Source organism: Melozone crissalis, unplaced genomic scaffold, assembly GCF_028551555.1.
Source record: "Melozone crissalis strain CALT ecotype California unplaced genomic scaffold, PUWL_Pcris_2 ptg000004l_1, whole genome shotgun sequence".
NCBI classification, from domain to species: Eukaryota; Metazoa; Chordata; class Aves; order Passeriformes; family Passerellidae; genus Melozone; species Melozone crissalis.
The window spans coordinates 30,031,692-30,052,669 of record NW_026535782.1 but is presented as its reverse complement, the minus strand read 5'-3'; the positions used below and the strand labels follow the sequence as shown (position 1 = coordinate 30,052,669).

General features: G+C 40.1%; 1 protein-coding gene across 8 annotated transcripts in view; it reads right to left on the bottom strand.

The window, feature by feature from the left end:
- The window catches only part of NAV3 (neuron navigator 3), a 507,738-nt gene that overhangs the window by 177,463 nt on the left and 309,297 nt on the right, over positions 1 to 20,978 (bottom strand). For all 8 annotated transcript variants that reach the window (XM_054271027.1, XM_054271063.1, XM_054271035.1 and 5 more), the window contains 2 exons: positions 3,408 to 3,525; positions 2,635 to 2,687 (listed from right to left, as the gene is read on the bottom strand). In XM_054271027.1, coding sequence (XP_054127002.1) covers positions 2,635 to 2,687; positions 3,408 to 3,525 — 171 coding nt within the window. The remainder of the gene's footprint in view (positions 1 to 2,634; positions 2,688 to 3,407; positions 3,526 to 20,978) is intronic.

Below are 20,978 nucleotides of genomic sequence, written 5' to 3'. Positions count from 1 at the left end.
ATTATGCCATTGGCAAGAGGAAAACCAAATTATGAGTGGAACAGACTTTGGGAGTATTGGTAGTGATTAATTATGAACTGGTATCAATATCATCCACCACAGAGAGTATCAAGAATTTCCAACAGCAGACAGTCCATGTCAGTGCTCCCTAGCTTTTTTTAAGCTAATAATAAAATATCTTAGACCTCCTGAAAATGGCTATCAAAGGCCTCCTGGAAGGGTATCAAATGGCAGATGAATAGAGAAAACATTTCCCCTTAATTGCAAGTTATGAGAGCAAGGATTATGAAAACATATGTTCAAGAAGAGGGTAGTGGGATTCTTGAGGTTTAATAACTAAAAAGTTTTAAATTAAAGCAGTGAATGAATGGCTAACAAATGTTATTAGAGTATTTTGACTGTTGCTGGTTTGATGGCTGATGTTCTAGCATGTACTGACAGGACATATTGCTACATGCTGGTGTATGACAAACATACAACATGCAAACTAGCTTTGACTACTTTTCTTTTTTTTCCCCCTGCATATCACAAACACCTCACGAGTCCACTGCTATAAGGAGAAGAGAATTGCCCTACAATTAACTGAGCAGGCTAGCAAAATTGAGCACTGCCAAAGAAAATTACCTGAAAATATGGTAAAATTGTGTCTTTGGCTAGGTTAAACCAGTGCAGAGCTCAAAGGAAACAAATGGAGAGCAGGCTTAAAACCTGGGGTCTCTAAGAGAAAAACTGACAAGTTTGAATTACTTTAACTTCAGTACATTTTAAATTTCCTAACTCAGTTAAGAAATCAGCAGTATAGAACTGCTATGTGAAAAGTCAGGAGAATAATCTGATCAGTCTGTAGAGATAAAACAATTCAGTAAAGTGATTGTGTCAAAGGCAGATAAATAAATATATTACTATGAAGTTAAAGTGGCTAAATGTGACACTTTAGTCACTGTGCAAACACTGATGCCTGACTATGCACAGCAGCTTTCAAAACACCTGGTTTGACACCCAGAGCACCTGGGACATATTCTTTGGGCTGGCTGAGCTGTGGCATGGGCTTGTGGGAGGAGAAAGATGGACACAAGGAGAGCCACAAGTACCGCTGCACGATGGGCATGCACTGACCACGTTTCCTCCATAGCTGCATGGAGCTAGAGATGAAATCAAGAATCCCTTTTCCACATAAGAATGCAACAGGGAACATACACCAATGTTGTTTTGGAGATACAAACATTGCTAGAGTGGATAGTTCTCTCTGCAGCTCATTTTTCTGTCATGGAAATGAAGCTCGACAGACAACAGAGTGGTGGGTCCCTAAGCAGTCCTAGATGGCCGCTGACCACTTATATAACCTTGGGAAATCACACCCCTTCCCTGTGCTTTTGTGCCTCCTTGTTTGTCTTGCCTGTCTGGAATGGCACGTTTTAACATGATTGAAATAGAGAGTGATTATCTCTTGATCTGTTTGTGTAATATTAGAGTTCCATGCTGGAGTTCCCAAAGTTCTCAGCCAGGGCCACTAGGTGCTGCTGTAATATGAGTAATTAAAATAATAACTATTATTACGGAAATTGTGTGTGTTCTTTCTATGGACTGTTTCAAAAAGTCTGAAAGTCAGAGAAAAAACTTATTCTAAATCTGCACATTCTTTGAACAATAAGAACCAAAAGACCCCATTATTCACTTCACTAGTACCCTTTTGACACTTTGCAGAAAAAAGCTGCAAACACCTTCCACCTTTAAAAATGCACTGAAAAAAATGCACTTTTTTCTGTTTAATTTCCATTTAAAACCCAGTTTCAGCAGTTTACCTTTATGCAAGTTCAACCAAATCACTATACTCCAAAATCCTTGCCAGCTACACAATTATGCATCTTATTTATATATTATTTGAATGCGAACAGAAAGGCAAAGACCTCAGCATGGGAGAACATGACTTGGATTACAAATGATTCAATAAATGAATAGTGATTTTACTGAGGCTCAGATTTTGTGTCTGTCACTTTCACAGAATTCTAAGGAGGTTTCATCTTATTAAATGTAGTTGACTAGCCATAAACACAGTAAAAGATTAATAGGACTCCATATGAATCACAGTCACTAAATGCTTCTTGTCTGAGAGTATTAAAAAGTCTTTAGACAGCTGCCAGCTATAGCTCAGAGAGCTATATGACTAAAGTGCTATTTCTGAAAGCCTTGGAGTCATCAAACTGGACTTCACAGTGGACAATCCAAAAGGCTATTTATATTTTAAAAATAATTTGGCAAGTGCTGTTTATCAAACTAGTTTTCCAGACACAAAGACTCCACTTAATAATTTACTCTTGGATTCACTGTCCTTAAAATGAAGCTAAATGGAATTATTTGGATCCACAGAAGAACAGGTCTGATAAAGCAATTCTGGATTAATTAGAAGTGATGAAGTTTTGCTGCCAGGTTATCTCAAGATCCAAAGTTAGCACAGAAACAAAGTTAAAAACATTAAGCATGTGTGGAAAATAAGTATCAGGAACCTGTATGAGAATTAGGACTTTATGGTAATAATGGGACAGAATATTCATATTTTATATAAATCCTTATTAAAAAACATTTTAGGAAAGTGGAGTGGTGCCAACACAAACTAAAAATATATTTTATTCTTACCATTTGAGATTGGCTCCGTGGACAGCCATTGATATCTTCAACCTTTTCATTTGCTAAACAAAAACAGTGAGGGGAAAAGCAAAAGTAAACAATGAGATAAAAGTTTCCTTTTCAACCCCTGGTTAAAAAATAAAAAAAAAAAAAAAGAAAAAAAACCCTCAAACCCAAAAACCTAAAAATCAAAACAGAAAAAAACCCTGAAGAAAAGCAGAAAAGGCACAGCAATAAAATGCAGAGGGTTTTGTTGACAGAGAGCTCTTTTCTAAGTAAAGCTCAGTCTTACAGTAACAACACTCTTGTTAGCAGCAGTTGCTTCCATATGCCAAATCATGCAAAGGGGGAAGTGCGAAGGAGGTCGCTGCTAATTCTTCAGCCCCTGCAAAATAACTGCTGACATAAAATCTTCCACAATTGTCTTTGCAGGGTCAGGATACAGTTTCAAGGCATCCCAGAAAGTATGAGCCACTCCAACTAACAAAATGCACACATGGGAGACATATGGTTTAATGGAGCATTCATTTCTGACAATTCAAAGTGTGTAAGATACAGTTCTGGCCATTTAAAGTATGGTTAAACAGCAACTTCCAAACATGCTCACATAAACATATTTTTTAATTAAGACAAGGATGAACCACACAAATATCAGAGACATATGGACCCAGTCAAATTGCATTATTCAGGGTTCATCTTACTGTTCAATACATTCAACTTGAATTATATATTCCCCCACGCAAGGAGTCAGCTCACAGTGCTCCCCTCAGCCCTGGTCTTACCGATGATCTGGATGATTTCTGCTAGCAGAACTCCATCTGCAATGTCCTGTTGCAAATCCTTGATCAACCGCTTGTGGCCAGATTTTGCTAGGTAGTGGTTAGCCCAGTCAGTGTAAATCTGCAGAGCAGAGAGGGAGGGCAAGGGGAAGAGAGGGAAAAAGACAATAAAAAGTCTTAAAACAAATGTTGGCTTACATAGCAGAACTATTCTGGAACACATTCCCATTTAAGAAGTCAGCACTAAGGGAAACAATTTTAATGTGTTTTTTGACTTTTTTTTTCCTCCCTAACGGTCATGCCCCTCCCCCTGCCATTCTCTGTTTTATTTTAGCTTCAAATGATTCAGGCTTTCATGAGGGTTCAAACTTGCTGTGACCAAGCAAAATTCCCCTTATGACTGTAAAGGAAACTCCTGTCGTAAATCAATCACATCTACCAAAATTCCACCTTCCACCACATTTCTTACCTCCACACATGCCCTGCCAACAGCATTCATACTCTGGGGCTGCCTAAGAGAAAGTGATAGAAGAGACGTGTGCCTGTGTTTGCGTAAGGATTAATTGGGGTGTCACTGGTGTTCCTGCACCTGGTGGTGCCTCTGTAACACTTTATGCAGTAATCACGGTGTCCCACTGCCCAGGGACAGTTCATTTACCCCTTGCCTACAGTTCAAAGTGCTCCAATGTGCACAGACTGAGAGTGCCAGATGAACAGTAGTCGTATCACTGGAATTAGAGCACATATATTCTGGAGATATGCTGTGCCCTTTCTTTGCCTAAAGAGGAGGGAGGAACAGTGAGACTGAGCAGCACCAAATACTTGGCAACTGGCAGCACAAAAACGGCAGTTGTAAACAAAAGGTTTAAAAGGACCAGCTGAATTACATCCTGCAAAATAAGGGAGGAGAGGGGCATGAAGAGAGAGGTTGGAGGCATTTCACAGAGCATTTGGTAACACCTACAGCACACACACAAGCAGAACCAGGCTTCCTTAGGGTAGGAAAAGAGGGACACCTTCCCCTCTACACTGAAGGAGGAGCACATCCCAAGAGCTTCTCACACCTTACTGGGGTGTCCCAGCATGCAGAAGGAGCTCACAGAAGTGGAGGTTGGCAGGGGGTGTCACACAACAGGAGGGTATCATGGCAGCCAGCCCTGGCTCCCTTTTGCAGGGTGTCTGTGACCTCTTTCCTTGTTCCAGAAAACAGGACTTGAACAGAACCTTCCAAGCCTCCCACTGCTGTGGGATGATAACACTTAGAGAAAGCACAGATGTATGATAGCACCACCGTGTGAGTAAATGTAATAACCAAGAGTCTTCCTCTGCTGAGAATATTGTTTGAAAATGTTGAAACTGCATCTTTTTCCTAAAAAAATAAAATATAAGCTTACTTTATAAACATCCTTTTATTTAACCTCATAGACCCTTGGGAGAGGAAGGGGTCAGAATCCCATTTTGTGAAGAGTAAAACAGAGGCCAAAGCCATTAACAACTTGCTTATTTCATCAAGGAAATCTGTGGCAGACCCAGAGTGGGAAAGCAGATGCAATTCCCAGTACAGAGCCTAACCCAGAGAACCATTATCAGCTTTCCACCCCACAAAAGTATCACCACAGTCCATGCTCACCTGCTAAGGACTTGTCTGCTACCTGAGTACCTTTGCCACAGATTTTCTCCCTCTTTATTAAAAGAGAGAAAAAAAGCATTTGTTTTTTTTTCTATTTCTTTCCATGCTTTTGCAGGTGGACCGCTAGTTGATTTGTCATAGCTTTCTTAACAGCTTTAGAACTTGAAATAACTCCACAGAATTAAACTGTGGAAGTGCATTCAGCTCTCCTATAGTCAAAGGATGTTGCTGTTCAATGGCACCCTTAATCTCCCTGCTACACCCAGAAGTCCACTTGAATCTCCTGTGCTCTCACTGAATGAAATCAGTGTTTTCACTGGTATTCTTTTTTTCTCTAATATAGCAGAGTAACATAAAAGACTCCATTAAAATGTTGGGTTTTTTTTAAAGCAAACTGTAGCTAAGGAAGTGTTTCTTCAGCCATATAATCATATGGAGTGAATGTGGGGTCTCTATAAAGATTGTATGAACACATATTTAAAATAATATGAAACCATGATGATAAAAGACACATACCACACCCATAGCATCATATATTCCCTACTACTAGTATTTCAGCTTCAGTCATACTTGTAAAGTAATGTTTCAAAAATACTCTCTATTAATATAAGCAGAACTATTTTCTGTATTCCAATGAAACTGATCCACTGGAACATATAAAATTTAATACCACTAGTATTATTATAGGTTAGTTTCATATTACAAATAAAAATACCAGGCAATTCCTTTTTCATTTGTCACACCCTCACATAATTGGGTGTATCAGTCCTAATTCTGACTACAATTTGAACTATCCTCCCACTAAGCAGACAAGGACATTTCAACATAGCAGCTGCTTTGCAAGTGTCTAGTATTCAAAGAATGGACTTCACTGATCCATCCACCCCTTCATCATTTTCTTTTTTCATGAATTTAAAAGTGATATACATAAAGAATGCAATCAGCATTTTGTAAGCAAAGGCTGATTATCTACATCATACCAATTTTTTTCTGATGTTTTAATAGTCATTTAATAGTCATGCAATGGTACAAAAACAGTACTGGGAGGAGCCTGTGTTAAAAGAAGAGATTTTTCACTTCAGATGTATTATAAAAAAATCAAGAAGGCAAAGAGTTATGGATGGAGACAATAGAGCAAACCAACACCCAGTTGGCAGTGGAATTTCACACTTTATTTCTTCTCTTTCTGTAGGAAATACCACTTGCTTCCGTTTCCACCCCCTTCCCCATAGGATGCCTTTCTCACTCATCTCATTCTTCTGGGGACCCAACTGCGCAGGAGTCTTGTAAAAAATGAAAAGCATGAAGAGAGACACGTGAAATTATAAGAATGTACACATGCCACTATAACCTTTTTACACTAAATTCTCTCAGGTAAAAGTAATGAGAAATAGACACTCTCCCCTACACAGCTTTCAAGTATCAATGCACCTCCTAAGTTTTATCTTTAAATCCTTGGGAAAATATAAAGCTTCAGTGTTCTCCATCATTCACAATACTCAGTTATCATGGGAGGAAACTCAGAACAGAAGATCAAAAATCAGTAACTTCATGAAAGTCTGCTTTTTATGAGTGCTCCCCTTCCACTCGGTGCAGAGCAGCTCTGAGGAGTAGCCGTGCATGCTCTCCCTCTTCTCAGAACTAGCAATAGGTCACGACATCTTACACTAATTGTGCAGCAACGCTTCCCCAAAATCCTCTTATCTTAGATTTTTCTATAACCAGACTGTTTCAGAGAGAAACACAGACACGAGTGTAAGTTGTTGCAACACTTCCTCCCCTCTCCGCTGCTCCAGTAACGCGGCGCTGCAGCCTCACACCGGGCCGGGCTGCGGCCTGGGCCTGACTCATTTCCTGCCCGCTTCCCCTGCTGCCGCCCGCCGGGCCCCGCGGCTCACAGACTGGGACAGCTCGCTCCGGCAGCAGCCGCAGCGCAGGGGACAGCCACTGTCACCGGGGACAGCCTGGGACAGCCACTGTCACCTGGGGCAGCCTGAGACAGCCACTGTCATCTGGGACTGCCACTGTCATCTGGGACTGTCTAGGGGACAGCCACTGTCACCTGGGACAGCCACTGTCACCTGGGACAGCCTAGGGCACAGCCACTGTCACCTGGGACAGACATGGGGACAGCCACTGTCACCTGGAACAGCCTGGGACAGCCACTGTCACCTGGGACAGCCACGGTCACCTGGGACAGACATGGGGACAGCCACTGTCACCTGGGACAGCCTAGGGGACAGCCACTGTCATCTGGGACCGCCTAGGGGACAGCCACTGTCACCTGGGACAGCCTAGGCGACAGCCACTGTCATCTGGGACAGCCACTGTCCCCTGGGACAGCGTAGGTGACTGCCACTGTCACCTGGGACAGCCACTGTCACCTGGGACAGCCTAGAGGACAGCCAGTGTCCCCTGGGACAGCGTAGGTGACTGCCACTGTCACCTGTGACAGCCACTGTCACCTGGGACAGCCTAGGGGACAGTCACTGTCACCTGGGACAGCAGGCAGCGCAGGGGACAGCCACTGTCACCTGGGACAGCATAGGGGACTGCCACTGTCACCTGGGACAGCCTAGGGGACTGCCACTGTCACCTCTGACTGCCAGTGTTACCTGTGACAGCATAGGGGACAGCCGCTGTTACCTGTGACTGCCAGCAGGGAAGGGGACAGCCACTATCACCTGTGACAGCCACTATTACCTGTGACAGCAAAGGGGAGAGCCACCGTTACCTGTGACAGCCACTGTTACCTGTGACAGCCACTGTTACCTGTGACAGGTGGCAGTGCAGGGACAGCCACTGTTACCTGTGACAGGTGGCAGTGCAGGGACAGCCGCTGTTACCTGTGACAGGTGGCAGTGCAGGGACAGCCTCTGTTCTCTGCCGTGCTCTGCCCCGCTCTCAGGAGCACGCTAGCGGAGCAGAGCTGAACCTGCTGTGTTTGTGTGGCCCCAGCCCCATGCCAAAGGCCGGTGATTTAATTGCTCACACCACAAACGGCATTCAGCGGGCAGCCCGAGCCCTGGCACAGGCTGCTGATGCTAATGACGGTTTCCCCTAGCATTCCTCAGCTGCTCGTCATGCTTCCCTTCAACGGAGTGAGGAAATAAACCCTGATACCCAAATATAGTTATGAACTTCACCTTGATACTTCACATGTAGCTACAAGGAGCGCAGTGGAGCTGCTTGGCAGGATCAGTAATGAAGCAGAACACTTTGTAATGTGGTAGCTTAATGAAGTGAGAAAGAGAGAGGATCTCACAGGTTACTGCCTTTTTAGAAAATGTTTAATCATGAACCATGTCATTTACATCAGGCAGTGATATAAAGCATCCTCTTTAATACAGAAATGTTACCGCCCACAATCGAGGCCAAGTGGGAAATGTCAGAGGGGTTTCAGAAGTGCAGTCAGCCTAATGCAATAATAATGCATGACACTTCGTCAGTGTCTCTCACTACATCAGCTCAGCATGCTTTCCAGGCATAAATGAGATCACTCCTTCTATTTATTATTTCTGTAGATGTGAGGAAACTGAGGCATAGAGGCTGCTTTTTGATGTGGCTCACTCAAGGGCAAACAGCTGGGAGTACATCCCAGATATTCTGACTTGAAAGTGATTTCTTCTGTGAGCTTTTATATCAGGTACTTTTAGGAAAATGCTTGCTAGGAAAATGCATATTCCAAGAATTTGGATCCTTCCTGAATTATTTTTGTTTGTTTGCTACAGAAAAAGAATCTCTTGAATTGGTCCCCTGTTGCTATCAAGAAATGGCTTTCCACATGCCTCCCTTATGTAGCAGAGCTGCTGCTCAGGGAGAACAGCACTTGCTGCCAATTGAGGTGCAATAACACCTTGACAGACATCCAAGCCATTTAGGAGCATAGGTTAATTTTCAAAAATATTTACATATTTTTCCACTAAATGAAAATGATATGTGGAATGAACAGGCAGAATCCAGCTCTCATCACTTGTCCTTTAAAATATTCTGCAGGAGACAATTGTATCCCCATTCATTAGCATGGCTGAATTGAAATGCTTTCCTCCAATGCTCACCAGCATAAGCACCTTTGGGAGGCTTTTTAACAACTTCATTTCCCAAAACGAATCTGTAGGCAAGAGCAAGCTTCTCACACATTTTTCTTTAGTGTTTTTTTTGTGGCAAATAACAGTTGGACAGTGGGAAGGAAAATTTATCTATTTAAAAAAAAAAGTTCCTAGCAGTATACCTGGGTTGCAATATTTCACAGCAATGCACAATGCTACTTCTCAGCAGAGCAGAGAGAGTCTGTCCTTTATTCTATGTTTGGATTAAAACAGTACATTTCATAATTCTTTTTCTTTATGAAAAATAGAGTAAAGGAAAATGAAACTATTAAATAGCCCCAAGACTAGAGTATTAACAGTCAGCCAAAATGGAAATATGGCACTGTTAACTTTATTAAAGGGTTATGTGACTTCTAGTGTAATGTTTTCACTCTACTTAAAATGTTGCCATTGGAAACAACTGATAGTTGATAGCACTCAGAACTTTTTAGCCATGAACACTTTTTCAAATTGCCCTTGACAAAGAAGAGATTGATGAGTTCTGTTGTTGCCCAGTATGTTACAAAATGGGCTGGAAATGCTGTATATCTGTTTCCTGGGAGGTTGTCCAGTGTGTGGCCTACCCTGGATGCTGAATACCCAACAGAGCCTGAGCAACACTCCCAGAGTCCCTGTGAAAGAGGATTTGCCAGAGGAGAGGGCATGACCACAACTTTATTTTGACTTAGCTATTCTTGGCTAATAAATTGTGGGTAGCAAAGCATGTGTTAGAGTGTCCCTGAAGCAGTTTGTATTTAAAAAGAAGCTGGGCAACACATTGTTTAGTGTTAGATTAGGGTGAGGAAATCAGATTGCAGAAAGATGCCTTTCTCCTTCCCACTGCCTATACATTAAGGAAATCTCAACTGGAAGGGAGGATCTGACCTTTTAAATATTTTCTTTTTGAAGGTTATGCCTCTGGGATGCAGAAGAATAATTTATTAGTTTCAGTCCTCCACTTAGGAAGTAAAAAGACTAACTTTGAAAACAATGGTTCACATTTAGACTGCCATAAGAGACAGATCAACCATTCGATTTATGTCTTGATTTAATTGGTTATAGAAAATACTCTGCAATTCATTTGCTATGAAGTAAATCTAGGGTCTGGGGGTGGCACTTTTTGTAACATTAAGCAAATTACATGAGAAAGAAAAATATTTACACAATTAAAAATATATAGCCAGAAAATGAAGCTAGAATGACTTAATTTATAGGCAAGATGGAAGCCAATGCACTTTATTTAACAAAATGAAATGAGTATTAAATGACATTCCACCAACCCTGTTTCTGAATCCCACTGAGCAAATGAGAACAATTATGAGTTAAGGAATAGAAACCACTTAGAGGGATACATGCCAATTAACCAAAATGTCAGAATCCCTGTAGTTCAATTCTGTTTTGTAAATAGCAGCATGTATCCATCAACACTACTCAGCAGTTTACAGATAAAAACACAATTAAACAAAATTCCACTAATCACAGCTAAGAAAATTAGTAGAAACAATACTCTTCAACAATCACTGGCAAGCTTTAGATGACTTACACAACTTTTAAGGGGGCTGTTTTATACTTCCAAGTTCCACTTGCAGTTTGTGAGCGAGTCACTGAAGTAACATTAGTACTGGCTTACTGTGCTCCCTTTCTACTAATTTCTTCCCAAACCCCAACTCAGAATTTATTTAACACATATGTTTGAGGCCAATACTCACCAATGGTACAGGAGCAAGGCTTTTGATGCTTCTGTGCCAGATGGAGGGTAACAGTATAAGCTTCTTTGAATGTGTATTTGTGTGTGTATGTGCAAGGTTCACTGAGTAATTTGTATATTGGCTCAGATAAAAATCCAACACTTTATAGAATAAATTAACTTGTTTGAAAAGAATCCCACTGATTTGCTTTACAGTTTAATCATATTGTTTTATTTACTGGCTTTAGTCTTGTGCAATAGCAATAAAATGCCACTGGAAGGAGCCAGATCTTCGTCCTGAAGCTGCAGGAAGCCTGAACAGACAGCTGCTACTCTGCAGGCTTGTGCTCTGGGGAAGTGGTACTTGGCAAGGGAGCAACAGCACCACAGTTATTAACACTGGCCTCCAGCTTCCTGAATTATCAGGAGGCAATATTAAGTGCCACCCATACAAAACAATCCTCCAAAGCAGCCGACCCTGAGACTTTCTGTTTTAAATATGCCATTTATTTGTTCACACAACTTTGGAAGTATTTCTTAGATAAAGATATCTATATCTATCTATCTATCTATATCTAGATAGTATTTAAAGTGCATTTCAGCATCCATGTAGTGAAAGTAAAATAAAATATTAGGCCTATTATTCCATGCAGCTTTTACAGAAAACATTGATTTAAACTAATAAGGGGTCGGCATTTTAGTTCAGATAAGCAGTGTGATTCTAAAGGTGGTCTCCTATCACTTGGTCTCTCTCAAAAATCCCCTTCACATAAAAAAACCACAAAAAACCAAAACAAAACAAAACAAAAAAACCCAACCAAAAAACCCTAAAACCTTCAAGAAAGCAATGCTTTAGTTTTCTTGGTATCCAGGATAACAGAAACCCCATTTCTGTGAATCTCCAGTCTCATATCTGTCTTGTCACTGCCCAGATAAGTTTCATGACCAGTCCTGCATTCACTATATTAAAGAAACCCACAGTAAACAGAGTTAAGTTTCCTTTAAAGGGAAAATTTAACTGAATTTGAACAGGTTTCCTTTATGGCTCACCAGTATAACACACGGATGAACGGACAAGACTTCTACAATCTTAGTAGAAAGCATGAAATAATTTTGAGAACAAAAAAATTATTGCTTTGTTGGTTCTTTTTCTCTTCACAAGCAAAAAGCCACTCTTGCTATAAAACAGACCATTTCTGGGTGAACACCTGCCTTTCCAAATCAGCAGTGGGGCTCCTCACATGGAGCTGAGAAGATTCCACTGTGAAACTACTCCAGATTTTCCATCAAAGCTCATTTTAAGGATTTATAACTTGGAGATTCTTTCCACACTGCAATTTGGCATTAAAGAACTTGGCTTGGGGATCAAAATAACCCTCTTTGCCAGGACTTCTTTTTAAGTGTGGAAAGGCAAATTTCTGATATATAAAAATACAAAAATATTAAGAAATACATTTGTTCTCTTCTTGTGAGAAAACAGTAGCAAGTAAGGCCATAAACAACTTTAAATATAGAGTCTTCAGCACTTTTTGAGGCTTAGATAACTAATTTAAATTCTCTAGTTTCCTCTCATGTGGAAGAATAGTTTTACAAATCAAAGTAAACAAAATAAACTGCTTTCTGAGATACATATTTTAAACAAGATATTTTAATTCCTGGGTGATTTTTCTCTGTGCCTTGATGTTCAAAACTTGGTTTTTATCAACTCTATGATTTTAATATCAATTATGGTCTTGTACATATTCAGAAGAACATTGAGGTGCTGTAGGTAACACCATAATGTTGAGTAAGCTAATGATTTGAAGTGTTGTGATCTGAGACTCTTACTGTCATGAATCTCTGTTAAAACAGGCCTTGGTGGTGAATGTGAGAGTTGTAATGGTCGTGTGTGCAACTGCTTTGCCTTTTGCTACCTATTTACCTTAGGAAAATGAAATTATGCTTACACAGATGACAGCCTATACTTACATCTCTTCGGCTCAAGAAATGCAGTGTTTCAAAGACTTGAAAGACTGAAAATGCAGCTTGGTACATACCACCCAATAGGGATACCACTTCAGGACACTTCCTTTTCTTCCTCTGATCAACACTGAAAGCACTGTCCATAACAAATACCTACCCATTCTGATTATAATAACACTTAAATTCACAATCATTCAGGGCAATGAATTTTATGTATGAAGTAAATTCTGTCAGTCAGTATTCTTAAACAATGAAGACGAGAAAATAATCTTATCATAGTTATGACAACAGAAGATTTTTCATCTCAAATGGGAATCAATGTTCTAATCTTTCTCATTTCTTAATGGAAGATGTGTCTCATGTACACCTTCTGTAACACAACCAGATTCGGAAGGATCCTACAATGGAAAGAAAAAGGTTCTAGATTCCTACTGAAAATGCCCATAACACCCTCCCTTTCTATCATAAAAGGTGCCTAAATGCCTCTAGTGAATGCTTTGGCTACACATTGCATGAGAAGAGGCAGAGTCACACAGAGGGAGGACTTTAGGGCAGGGCATGGGGGTTTTTGTTCACTGTTCAATCTGCAGTACCCATGCTTACATTCTACCAGGTTTTGATTCTCCTACACCCTTCTATAGGACCACAGCACCATCCAAAAAAGCCCCAAAGATATATGATCCATGATTCAAAATTTTTTCACCCATGATTCACCTCTGAAATGAAACCACCTTCTTTTGTGAGACAAAATGTGCTTTAGTGTTGAGGCTCGTTTCCTGGGCCCTCATGACTGCCCATACACAGGGCCCTCTCCCTCAGAGGACTGCTTTCCACATCTGCAACTCTTCAGTCACTGCCCTATATTTTCTTTTAAAATACACATTCTGGTGATACCATGTCTCTTGGATGACAGACTAGAAATGAAGGATAAGGACTGACTAACTCACTTTAAAGGGCCACTGCCTGTAAATTTAATTAAATCCATATCTTCCACCTCCCACACATTCACCCCTTGGGACTAAAGGCTTCTGTAAAGGATTAGGAAGGGGATACTCTCACTGCAGCCACACCACTAAAGAGAAAATAATTCAAGATTTGAGAAGTTGTGAGCAGGAAGCAGATGAGGAAGAAAGGGACTCACTGAAAACACAAACAAATAACTCTGCTGGCTAGAGATTATAGCATTTATTTTGGACAGAGGCAATTGTGCTTCAGCCATTCCTTCCAAGAGCCTTTTTGTATTTTGTCCTACTAATGTAAGTAAGAAACGGAAATGATCCAGTAAAAGAAGCATCATGTCTCCTCTCAAATGAGTCCCTAACACAGCTGCCTACCACCCTGTGTCCCATCCCACGTCAGTCTCAGTTCTTTTCTTGGACTGTGGTGCTGCTCAGCACTAATGGCACCAGTAGCTCTCTCCTCAGGTAGCTCTGAGAAGGCTGGCACTCCAGGACAGCTGTTCAATCATTCACAGGGATATGGAGTATTACTTTGGGGACTTCTGTTGACACCCCTCCATTTGGTCTACTTATTTCAACAAGAAAAATGGTGGGTTTTGGACCTTTTCCCATAAACCTCCTAACTCCCTGATAATGTAAGAAAAAAGATAAATTACATGTGCTAGTTTGTTTTTTGTTTTGGTTTTTTTTAAAAGGAAATACTTATTGCTGATGAATAATAAATATTTTATTCTGAAATGCTGGCAAGGTTATTTTTTCCCCAGCTCTAAATTTTGTTAAAGTAGGCAGGTGCTTATTTCACCTGCCCTTTAAATAAACCTTGCTGGCAAGGTGCTTGACTTTGTGAAGCCAGTGCAGCTTCTGAGCAATCTCAGAGGTACAATTTCATGTCTGTGCAGATCCTTAATGTAAAAACCTGCAATGGCTAAGGACGGAACATGAGCACTGCCAAAATTGACAGCTGCTGAGTGGGAGTTCTGAGGATGAGAGTGATGGATATAGACACCTAAAATGCAAGAGAGATAGGTCATAGGAACATAAATTCTTTGGGGGAGGAGGGAAGATCATATTTCAGGAATTACTGTACAAAGAATATCCTTTGTTAAGAGTCCAACCATTTCCTAGATTATTTAGAGCATAAATATGTAATAGAATAGTCCTTAAAACAAGTTTTTCCTTAAATTCCTATAGTTGCTCTTGAAGGTCCCTGATAGCAGAGGACTGCAGATTTTTATTAGCACTTGCTGAATGTTTCTCATTTTGATGTAAATGTAAGGACAAATGCTTTGGAGGAACTTACTGAGAGCATAAAGAGCCCTCATGCATTTTCCTTTTTTTACATTTGGGAACTTGGAATGGAAAGTGAAGTTTAAAATTTTATGAAACTGATATATCTCTCAAGTTGTTCAGTCCCACAGAGGGTTTCTCAAACATTGCACCAGATGGCTTTGTTCTCACCTTCCCTGGACAGTTTAATTTACTTCACTATCAGGAATAAAATCCCATACTTACACCAATGCTTCATTTTATGTTACTGTCATCATCTTGTTACAGGTTATAATGGTATTGGCATTATCTGCCTAATAATTATTCTTGAGTAACAGCAGTAAAACTCTTTTAAGTCTCAAGCTCTGATCTGGAGTCTGCTGAACTACTCAAGGTTCATCTGTGTCCCTTTGACCAAAAAAAGATGTTCCATACATTAAAGAAGAATGAAAGTGGGCAAATGGACTCTCTAGTCTGTGGTTTTAAAGTAAAAAGAAAAAACCCCATATCAGCTAAACAGATTAAATGTACCTCACCATAATTTATATATATATATATATATATATATATATATATACACACATATATAAATGTATTGTGTATATTAATTATATTTCTTCAACTTCTAATCCACAGAAGCATTCTCTTCTAAGCAACTGTGCAAAATAGATGACTTTGTCAAGCAAGCTTGCAGGATTTGAATCCCCAAGGAACACTCTAAAATGAAAATACTGCAGTAAAAGATGTATTTTAGCATAAAAATGATAAACTGTCTTGTATTGTAAGCCATTAAAAATATTATACCCTGAAAATGGTACTTAAAAGGCTCACAGTGATATTCAGTGGCACAACACATTTCTGTAAATTATCTTAAGAACAATATATTTCCATTAACTGTGTCAGCACACTCCAAATTCCAATCACACAACAGCCACAGTGATACAGAGGGCACAGGACAATTCTGCATAATCAGCTTTGAAATGATGCTCAACCAACAAACTGCTCATAGAGTGGGCAACCTATCTGCATGTACCTGATGGGAAACAAAGCTATTTAAAAACAATAGCATGCACATGTATTTGCATATTGTCCATTCTTTGCAAAACAAAATTTACGAGTTTATTGGGCATTCCAGTTTACATGAGAGGCTCACCCATGTCCTTCAGCAGTAACTAGGTAAATTTTTTTTAAAAAAGCACAAAACCATAAAATCTACAGTGTGCATTTAGATGGATTTACCCCAAAGACACAGGAAGAAAGCCAAGAATTGAGAGAATGAAAATGTCTCAACAGGTAGCTAGTATGGTTATTATCTAATTGTTTTAGCTATATATATTTCAGTCACTGAATAAACACTATGTAAGCAGAGTTCATGAAGGATCTAACAGCTAAATGAACAGCAAAATCATGTGAAGAGAGGCAACAAAAATTAGGGAAGGCACGATGTTGAAGCACAACTTGTAGAATTGTGTAAATCCTCAGCTATGTACAAAGCCCTCTTGGTGCCCTTAATGGGAACAGACAGTGCAAACAGCTCAAAGCAGCTGTGGCATGCCCAGTTTCTTATGTTGCTTTTTCAACTGACCAGACCATCTGACTTTGGCACAAGTGAACATTTTTTGTGGAAAGCTGTCAGAATCAGAATTTGCAGGGAAACTCTAACACTTCTAAACAAACTTCATGTATTTATTCACTTGAAGTCAGAAGGCAGAGCAAAGGCTTAAAGCAACAAACAGGGCCTTTTTTCCCATTGCCTGTTTTCAATGTTCCTTGAAAGCATTTATAAAGTCACTTGAGTCTGTTCTCTGTTCCTGGCTGGAAGGAACTGGTGTGTTCTCTCCTGCCACTGTGACTGTGGAGTTTTTAGAGAGCCATAACAGACACAACATGGCCTAGTCCATTCCAAGCCTGCAATTGGGCTCCTTGAAGTAGAAATGCTCTCTTAAACCCCAAAGCAGGTCATGTGGACCCAGGATGCAGGATACATCTGCATCCACCTCTCCTGTGTAAGCTGATTGCAAGTGCTCTGTCCCTTGAAAACAGCCACCTTTCAAAAGTAGTGTTTATTCTATTTTTGTCTTTCTGTACCTACAAGCTCCAACTGATGCTTCTGATTTTCTAGCACCATAATTTTTAAGCTTTAAGATGCCCTTTAATCTTACTCTTTGCACTCATCTTTGGGAAGAGTCAATTGCTCTCAGCCTGAAGAGGGCAAAGACAGAAAATATTTTCATATAATTACTTCTCCAGTTTTTGCATGAAAGATCCTTTTTGCCATCACTTCTTGATATATTCTTGACAGACCTTGAATCCAGAACCTGAGTGGCTGTCAAAATTTTTGATGGCCTCAAAATATTCACCTGCAGAACCATTTTATCTTCTGTAAAGCAATATAAACTGACTTACAGTAAGTGTTTTTTCAACTACTTTTCACAGATGCCTTAAAAACAATCCACTGATTCATGGAGGTCTGCTGTATGTTGTGTTGTAAATCTTAAAATAAGGAGGGAATATTTCATACAACATCAAATATTGAGAACTAAGGAAGGAAACAATTAGGAAAGAAGACATCCTTTCATAAAATATTCTTATATCATATTTTTCATTACTGCTTTTTCCCTTAAGAGAGCAGGTTGATATGTCTCTGTGAAGTTATATCTAAATTAAGAGATAAGGTATATCTGTAAGACACAGCTAGGCATGGAGTTTTGCTAGGAGCAAAGGCAGTTTTGAGATTTTCAGGGATTCAGATAAATTTGTCAGAATGACTTTGTGAAAATTGTTTTTGTTGAGATGATGAACAAAGAAAAATGAGCTGACTAGAAGAAGCAGAGACAAAACCCAGGGTCAGAAAAATCACTGCAGGAAAAAAAAACCCCAAATCACAGAATAACCTGTATAGTATCAATGTGCAGAATAAGTAAACATTTCATGTTAAGATTGTGGCTAAAATAATCTTGGGATGTAGGCAAGGAGATTGGCCTGGATTATTTAGGTATTTTACCTCTTAAGATAGATAGTTGTCCGAAATTCATGTAAGGTAGAAAACGGGATTTAAAAATTTCTATTTTCTTCTTTCAGCCAGGAATAACCTACTAAAATCTGAATTTTTTTACTAGCTATTCCAGACAAGGGGTTAGGAATGTGCTTCAGTAAATCTGTTTACTACCAGGAGACCCAATGGCATGACATCAGGTACAGGCAAGATCTTCACTTCCCTCAAGAATATCCAACTGCAGCATATACTGATGCAAAAAATAAATAACATTCCTCTCCTCACAAAGGAGTTAAAACACATTCATCTGTTTTCAGCTGAATCTTTCATTACAGTTTCTGTTTGGCCTCCCCCTACCTGTACCATAAGAAAGAAATATCTCCACTAAAGACAACATATAAACAGAAGAATTGTTGCATTTAGGGTAAAAAGTAGGGCCTGGAGCTAAACAAACAAACCAATCAACCACATCCCCCCTTGGCACTGCTGAGCAAATTGAAGGGTTCGTCACAGTTTATTGTGAGCGTATGGTACTAATGAGTGTCTGATGCTCTGTCTTGTTTGCAGACACTTAGAAAGCTGCCTTGTTTCTATGCTGGATCAGTTGCTTCACTAATGCCATTCAAAACTTTGTTCTGCCATAATCCTTTTTCATGTGGAATTAGGTGCAATGAACTGCTTTCTCTAACACTATATTCTTTGCCAGGCATCAAAAATCAGTTCAAGGCAGGAAGGAGAAGCCCAGCACTGCCAGCAGCACAGCAAAGCCTGAGAAGGGAGCTCTCAGGACAGCGGGTGGCACCGAGGCCAGCGGGTGAGTCAGGGAAAGCAGGATGTGCTGTGACTAACCCTGGTGGAGAAGGAGTGTCACCTGCCACCCCCACACCATGGCAGTCACTCAGCCCACAGCTCAGTGACACACAGGGTGCAGGAGAGCACCAACAGCCAGAATTTACACAGGAAGAGACCTGTGGAAAAGCAGGGCTGCATCCAGTGGGGGCACACGCTCCCAGCTCAGATCTGTGACCTCTGCTGCTCCCACACCTGAGGCACTCACAGCAATAAATGCACTTACTAATTGCAACAGGATATATCAAATAATACAGAATATAATAACCTTGCATAACTATGCTGCAATACTTCTCATTTTTGCATTTTTTATTACATCTGCACATTTAACTCATTAATACTTATATGCATATTCCATACCAGTATGTCTGATATGGAAATAAATATGGACGATTGCCTGAAGTTGATGGTATTTAAGAAACAGATCTTTTCCTCCAAAATGCAGGCATCTAGCCTGAGGTAGGCATCTAGGCTCCATCCACAGTCAGTACTGAGAGAAACAGAAGCTGTGAAGCAGTTTAACCCAAGAAGGATGAGAGCCTAATACAAGTAGAACTAATTCCTCTCTGTAGTAAAATTCCTATTTTTTAGAGGACAAAAACTAGTGAGACTAATCCCACATGTAGTGCATGACTATCTTTAAACTCTAATTTTGTGGCTGACTCTGGAGCATCTGGTTGAGAAAGTGGAATAGAAGGGTCTGTAGAAAAAGTGTACAGCAGACAGTTTTCCTCACAGTTTTAGTGAAATCTTGGCTAAATTATCTGGTGATTTCTACCAGAGCAAGATGAAATGGAGTACATCTGTTCTGTGCTGACTTTTTCTTGCAAAGAGACAGCAGGAATTTGTGAAGCAGGAGGTTATGGAGATGCAAGTATTCCAGGAGGGCCACACTCCTGGAATATGGATATGGATAAACACCTGTATCTCACTGTCTCACCACCCCCTTTTTGTTTTTCAACCTGCAGAATCAGAAAGTATCCCAGGCCTGGCACATATAGTGCTACGAACAAGCTGATCACACCTCCAAATAAGTGATCACATATTGAGTAGGAACTGAAAGCCAGAAATAAAAATACAGAAAAATACGTTGAGAACAGGATTTCATAATGTGGCAAAACCTCTGTTTATCTCACTGAAGGAGGTGATATGGGGAGAGAAGTGAGAATGTATATCTAAGCAGCTGCCTAATAACTTGATAGAGCATAGAAATGCAGTCAACTGCTTCTAGTAAATTCAGTTTGAGAATATGAGAATATATTCAGTTTGCATATGAGAAATAAAGTAACAGCAGTAATTTACTGTAGAGCTATCCATCCTTTCAATGTAAAAATATAAATATGTCAAGCACTATTAATACATTTATATGACACACAAAGAGCACACAGATGAACACAATAAATTGCTTTCATTCTCCTCTGATCCTGAGCCCAGCTCTGTATCAGGACAAGATTTTGGCACTAATTAAAGTAGCCTTAAAAATGCTTCACATTGTTCCAGCCGACTAAATTGTCCTATAGTCTCATCAGTTAAGGGGCTGAAGCCGTCCCAAGCTACAGCTGCTCTACCAGACCTACCAGCAGTCATGGCTCTCCCTGGCCCACCAGACTGAGCATCCCCCACCGGGACCCTCACTGAATGCCACCCATCCCACCTGCTGAAAGTGCTGCTCTGAATCCTCCCAAGTCTGACCTAAACTGACCTAAACTATCATTGCTCACCTGGCTTTAAAACAAGGCAATATTAAGAGTCTGGTACTGGGGGAAAATACTGAGGGAAAGAGTCATACTTTGACATGGTGTTTTGGGTTCCAATTAAACAGTCCATACATACAGAACTAAAGCTGCTGCTTTATTTTAATGTAAATCCTTGGTGAGAGAAAGGGAAGGAAATTATCAGTGTGATAAGCTGCCATCAATTCTAATATCCACGTCAACTTTTTGAACAATCAACAATTTAGTGAGAGAGCTGTTCTCAGCCTGGTTTCATAGACCATTTTTTCTAGGCACATATTTTATTTACAAGAGGAAAATCTGCAAAGAGCATTTAAAAATTACTACCTTTGGAGACAAACAGGAACTGTAGGATTCTCACTGTTTGTTTGTTACACTGCGCAAAAGAAAACTACATACAATTTG